General features: G+C 37.4%; 1 protein-coding gene across 8 annotated transcripts; it reads left to right on the top strand.

Annotated features, from left to right (window-relative positions):
- On the top strand, positions 1–3,549 carry LOC103723627 (neurofilament heavy protein). 8 transcript variants are annotated; one of them, XM_039114314.2, is made up of 10 exons: positions 3–383; positions 797–858; positions 946–1,007; positions 1,148–2,008; positions 2,102–2,177; positions 2,354–2,452; positions 2,535–2,630; positions 2,716–2,784; positions 2,896–2,993; positions 3,074–3,549. In XM_039114314.2, exons 1-10 carry the CDS (start codon positions 230–232, stop codon positions 3,249–3,251), a joined length of 1,755 nt encoding a protein of 584 aa, XP_038970242.1. In that variant the 5' UTR covers positions 3–229; the 3' UTR covers positions 3,252–3,549. The 8 variants fall into 8 exon arrangements, 7 of the variants coding, with proteins under 7 accessions (XP_088575908.1, XP_038970242.1, XP_038970246.1 ...); XM_008814590.5 differs by having other exon boundaries at positions 5–383; positions 2,713–2,784; XM_088719782.1 differs by lacking the exon at positions 3,074–3,549 and having other exon boundaries at positions 1–383; positions 2,343–2,452.
- Positions 3,550–6,809: the final 3,260 nt, after the last annotated feature.

Raw genomic sequence — 6,809 nt, 5'->3', positions numbered from 1 at the left:
TTTTGTCCACGCACCGCTCCAACGGCTAGTTCGGGCCACGGCAACCGCGTGTCAGATTTTAAAAAGAAATCCAAATCGGTCGAATGAAAGCCAACAAAACCACACTCCTTCCTGTCCTCGGTAGAGCCCTTCGTTGCGTCTTTTCTCCTTTTCTTGATAGGGTTTTGAAGCACTAGACCTAGAGATCACAGCACCCTTGCGTTTCCCCTCTGCTCCTTTCTCTTTGGATATGGAAAATCTCCGGTTGGATTTGATGGAGGAGTCCGCAGACACTATGGAAGAGGATGAATTCTATGAGGAGATTGAGGCACCGAAGTTTGTTGATTTCACAGCCCCTGATCGTTCTCGGCCGGATGACCGCTCCTGGTTCTGCGTTCGTGTCGGTGAGCACTCATCTGGCGGAATCTCATATTCTTTTCGTTTATTGACTTGAACATTTTAACTGGATTTTTATATATAATCTTTTTCTTCTTCTTCTTTGGTTCCTAGTTCTAAAGATCCGATTTTACTGCATGATTACACGTTTTTAATGGATTTCATGATGTAACATGTGAATATATTTGTGGTTATGTTACTTTTCACAAAATCTCAATTAACCGGGTAATAGTAGTTGGATGTTGAATTGAAGCTACCTTCTTTTTTGTTCGAGTTTTTCTTGATGGTATTTCTTGGAAGAGAAAAAGGGGCTTTACTATAGTCGCAAAATCTATTGTTTTTGAAGGATCTGGCTCAAATGGGATCCCAACCCAAGTTTCTAACGGAGATGTGACCTGCTTCTCTGATTTTTCCTATGTAGGATGTGACCAAAATCACGAGGAAGTAGATCTTGATGCTCTATACAGAAGTTTCGTGCTTCGGGTTTGTGATCTGTTGCTGCGTTCTTTCATCCTCTTATCTTGTTGAATTACATCTGACTTTAGAGCATACCAATGAATTTTTATACAGGTCATGGCAGCAAGGAGCCCAAATGTAGGGCTTCGAAAAGCATTAAATCGACAAGGACCAAGGTAAATACACTAGTCCTATGACTGATGCTCTATTTTCATGTGTCCTTGCTTCTTAGTTAGAATGGTCATTATGATCACAAGGCTATGGAAGGAACTAGATTCAAGAAGGAAAGTTTACTAATAGAGCTTATTTCTTTCAGATCAATGGCAAAATGTCCACATTCCGCACCAGCAAAGTCAGCCAAGGATAAAATAAGTAAATTTAGCACTATCACTTCAATTCCTGAAAAGATGGCAAAAACTAAGCTGAAAGACCATCCAATCTCTACTTTGAGATCAACTCCAAGCAAAACAAAGGCGAAAGTGCAACGCTTTCCAAGCGAAAAGGCGTTGACGACACCAAGGAAGAAAAAATGTTCAACAAACCAAGAGCCACTTCGAAGTGTGAAGTATCAGAAGGCGCCAATTGGAGCACCCAAGAATAGAAGTGTGGCAAAAGCCCTATTTCACTATAGCCCAAAGAAAACAGATGAGACTAGAACCCCTTCAAAGTGCCATGCCCCAGTATCTGAGGTTTGCACTGAGATGAGGCTTAACATTCGCAGTCGAACAAAGAATGTACCGAGCAGGTACCTTTGCAAGCCATCTACTGCAATGAATTCGAAAAGAACTGAAGAAACTGCGAAGAGTTCAAAGAAGAAAGTTGAGGGTTGTTCCCAGATACGCAATTCCCCGGTGCTTCGAGAAGGGATTCAGAGCAACTCTAATGACACAGGAACTGATGGAAGACTAGGTAATCTGAGTATCTTGGCTACTGATGTCGAAGAGCATCTCGCACCTTTAGTGGTTTCCTCTGTTAAAGAGTCTTTGCAATCAGCAACAGCAGATGCTACAACCTCCAGCAAGTCAAAAGCACCACAAAATTCTAAGGATGATTTAGAAAACAAGGTTTCCATGCAGCAAATTTCCATCAGAGCAGCTACCGAGACTCGAGCAGTGGAGAATGCTACTGACCTGGATGACAATAAAGAAAATGCTTCATACAGTGATAGAGCTACTAGGTATTACAGCACTCTATACTGAATGTCTAATGTAAGTAGGTAAATTTTACATCTTCTTTTGTTGTTTATCTCTGTTTTATGAACTGGTGCCAGAGATATAGATTCAAATGCGACAAATTTTGAAAACGAGAACTTGCAGTCGGAGACCTGCAAGAATGCTCCTCATAAGGTATTCTACAACTCAATCTTTTATTCCCCTATTGTTAACCCGATCATGTTGAAAGAAAATATGTGTTTGAAAGTAAGTAAGCCGATTTCGCACATCACATAACCGAAAGAGGTCGGAGTTCGTGTAACTCAGAAAGTGGGACAAAACAAATTGAGGATAGTTCAGTTGTGGTACAGGCAATCCGAGCTCCGATTAAGTCCCTTAAGGAACCTTCTGATCAAGGAGGAAAGCACAAGAGAACTACGAATCCGAAGCCTTTCAGATTTAGAACTGATGTAAGTTCTTCTCAATGTGATGATTTGATTTTAAATCGATATGTGCAATTGAGATAGATTGTAATGACACTTGTTGCATCAGGAAAGAGGGATTCTCAAAGAAGCAAACCTGCAGAGAAGGCAGATTGGAGCTCAGGAAGGAACAACCACCACACTCAGGCATGGAGAAGGATTGCAAGTGTGTTATGTTTTATTCATCAATTTGATACTTTCTTTTTCTAGGAACTGTCATCTTGATTCTGATCTCTGTTAAACTGCAGAAGAATGGGAGGCCTTTCCATGGACTGGTAAAGCAAACTACTTCTGGTGAAGGTGTGCGCAATGCCCAGCCTGTAAGTAAAAGAAGCCATTGATGCACCATCCTTCAGATAGTGAGTTTTAAATCCTTTTATCCTGGAGTCCATGAAAAAAATGCTGAAATTTGATATATTTGTATCTTGAAGAATCTAGCAAAATCTCGCCATAAGTTGCCCATGCAGTTAATCATTAGCAAGGAAAAAACAACGGAAAAATCTAAGAGACAAACTGCCAAGTCTGCGAGGTTCTCCCAACATTCTGCAGAATTAAACTCTTATATGCAGTCAACAACTTGAATCCTCAAGTTCATTTTCATGTATGCAGTGTGACAGCTTCAGGAAAGGTGCCGGCGTCCCATTTAGGAAGGGAGAACAACAAAGTCGGAATTGCCGCCATGAGTATAAAGGCCAAGAGACCTACCACGGTTCCAAAAGGACCAAACTTTCACAGGATCAATCTTCCAAAGGGTTGCACAAAGAAACCTGAGATGGTGATCAATTGACCACGGCGTCTAGTTTTTGTTCATTTGTTCAAGTGAATTCATATGACGTCCGTATTCTTTGTTCATGCATTCTCATTCTTTTTCCCCATGCTGAGAATGAGGATGTTTAAAGGAAATTAGGTGCTGAGGCACAGGATTATATTGTTTTTTGCTAATTAACTTGCGTAGTGAAACCATTCATCCTTGAATCTTGATGGCATCGACCCACAAGAAGGAAATAAAATAAACTTGACAGGGTTAGTTTATTGTGCTAACCTCCTAGCTCATTCATATGATAAAAAATAGTTCTTTGACAGCTTGTCTCGGTGTTTGGCCTTGTCCTGTTCTTGTGAATCTCAAGTTTGGAATATTTCCGTGTGATCTCATTTTTGTGCATCTTTCTTTGTCACGCAAGGGAATGGATTAGGAACCACGTTAGAACAACAGCAAGCATGTACAAAATCCTTCATGCTATTTCCCATTTTGACATCTTAAGTAGATAGAAATAAGAGTAGATGATTAGTATAACTTGACATTGTTTGTTAGTCCCATGCAAGCATCATCTTATTGGGAATTTTTTTCTCCAGGTTGGGTGCATAAAACTTTCAAATTTTCAGTGGGGCAAGCTTAACACAAAGTTCATTTGGTCTAACCTAATAGCATCATAACATTCAGAAAAGCATGTGGACATCAAACTATTGTGGTGAAAATAATGAAAAATCCTCATTTAGGAAAACAATATTTCCTCTATTTCCACAATTTCGTTGGCAAGAGGCATCGTTGGGAGCAGTTCAGGAGCAGTTTAGGCTTGAGTCAGGCGCCGAGGTGAAGATGATCCCGTTTCTAGTGGGAGATGGGCTTCCCAACATTTTGTAGTCCCACTAACCTATGGGCTGAAACAACTTGTTGTGCAGGTCTAGAACTTGTGGCTGCTGTTTCTTGCTTGGTCTCTTTTTGTATGGCTTTTACTGCCCTATTATATTCACCCAATCCAACCTACTATTGTACGAAAAGTTACTGTAACCACGAAATAATTTGATCTATGGACAGCATTGTTGTAGTAAAGGTTGTAATGCCAGAGGAATCATTACTACAAGGCATAGAGGGGGAGGTCATAAGCGCCTATACCGTGAAACCGATTCCCAGGACCTCACCCAAAATAGCTAGCAGAAAGGTATTATTTAGGTTTGTTGATCCTGTATAAGTAGCCAAGATCTACCCAGTGAATAACTGATGCGGGACTAAACACGCGCCCGCATAGGTCCTCACATACTTCCTCCGTTCAAGTCCTGACGTTCTTGTTAGGCTAAGAGTTTAAATCTATTTAAATTTAATTACAAACACCATGATTGGCCTATGGTCAGTCTCAATGAATCCATCACGCCCGTACGGATCCTCACAGTTACTTTCTTTTGCTAAAGATAATTCTATCATCTTACAGAGTATGAATTTTGAGAAAAGTGTGTGCTTTATGGTTTCTCATCCAAATAGAGGTTATTTGTCAAGAATAATATTTTGAGAAATGATGAACCTAGGAAATCAAAGCCTGAAGCATATGTTTTGTTAGTGGCCTCAACACCGGTACTAAATGCAAAAATAAAAGAATCAGATAGAAAAGTATGCTACCACTTGGAATGTGTCAGGAAAAATTTAATTGCCCACGCGGCCCGAAATTTGGCCGCATGCGCGTTTGAAAAAAAGGAAAGGCCAGCGGGCGTTATGGACGCGTTTGAAAATGCATCCGCAAAAGATCATTTTGCCCCCATTAAAAATCCTATATAAATCTCTCTATTTCATCTCTTTTGAAACACGAAAAATTAGAGAAAAATAGTAGAAAAACTCTGAAAAAATTATTCCTCCTCTTAGCCACTTTTAATTTTTGTTTTATATATTTATTCAGTTTATTTTATTTTTTTCATTCCGCTCTTTGCTGGATTTGCAAGTCCGATCGGATTCGCTTTGACTTCTTCCGAGACGTGCCGAAGAAGAAATTGTAGGGTCGTCGTATCTCAGAGGAGGATTGCCGGAAGACCCGTACGTGGGGGCAAATACTTTTTTGGAACAGCGTCTACGCGCTTCGACCTGCATTCAATCAGGCTACTTTCTTCTACCTTTATTTTTAATTTAATATTAGTAGATTTGTAGGATTTGAAATTCTATGATATAAATTTATTAAATGCATAGATTTATATTATGCTAGAATAAATTTATTTTACATTAAAATAGAATTACTTGGATGCCGAATAATATAAATGTACATTATTCTCTTTAAGATTTTTCATTAATTGAATTTATAAATTTATTTGTTTATTTAGATGATATATTGCTAACAATCCAAAGAAGTATTTGATTATTTTTTGTTAGTAATATATAAGTCATTAAATTATTTATTGCAATTGTGGCATATTAGATTTTAATTGCAATAATTATTTTTGCTAGTACATAATTAATAATAAATTATTCTGAAAAGGTAATAATTTGTTTAACCTCCAAGAGATTTATTATACCTCCATTTGGACTCCTCAAGAAGTAATTTCCAGATCTCATTCAAACGAAAAATTTGGAAATTGGTTAATACATAATAATTAATTTATTGAATTGACTTATTAGATCTCAATCAATTATTCTAATAAAGAAATAAATCTTATAATTCATTCAATTGATTTATTAGATCTCAATCAATTATTCTAATAAAGAAATAAATCTTTTAATTCATTGAATTGATATTTTAGATCTTAATTACAATAATTGATTTGCTACAAAATTAATGATCAATTATTCTAATAAGAAAATAAATCAATTCTAATATATATAATTCATTGAATTGATAAATTAGATTTCAATTACAATAATTGTTTTGCTAGCATTAAATTTAGTAATCAATTGTTACTAATTCGGAAAAGTCAAACGGAAAATTCAAAAGTTAGTTAATCCATAATAACAAATTTAAGTTTGCACTTAGGTTATTCTAAAAATTGAATTTGCATGATTTCTAGTAACTATATCTATTAACTAATAGTGTCTAAGAAAATCTTGTCAAAAAGGTATACGTGCCTAAGAAAGGCTGGTACTTAAGTGAGCCTAGTGCTCCACCACCGATCTGGAGCTGATTTGGCTATTAGTTTTTTGAATATATCAATTAGACATTCAAAGTTCAATATAAATATTAGTGCAATCTTTTGGCATAGAATTTTTGCCTTCATTCAGGTTTCTGTCTCTATTCTGTAACCCTAATCCTATGACCTCAAATACTAGTGACCACCTTAGTGCCAAACCTGAAAAATTTGATGGCCATAACTTTAAGAGGTGGTAGAACCAAATGCGGTTCTGGCTTACCATATAGGGTTAATCTCAGCCATAGGTGAAAGCATTACTGAAGTTGATAACGGATCCAACCCAACTACTTCACGATATGCTTAACCTCCTCCAACACTGAACCTTTTGCCTCCACTAGCACACCCTCTAGAATACCTGATGAGATAGACTATCATTGTATTCATAGAATCTTAGGTGCCCTTTCTAAGAGGTTGTATGATATCTATTACACAACCAAAAGTGCCAAAAAAATTCTGGGACACC

This window comes from Phoenix dactylifera, chromosome 1 (assembly GCF_051530095.1).
Source record: "Phoenix dactylifera cultivar Ajwa chromosome 1, Ajwa_hap1_PhDact_Kaust_v1.1, whole genome shotgun sequence".
Taxonomy (NCBI): domain Eukaryota; kingdom Viridiplantae; phylum Streptophyta; class Magnoliopsida; order Arecales; family Arecaceae; genus Phoenix; species Phoenix dactylifera.
This window is presented reverse-complemented; position numbering and strand designations above follow the sequence as displayed.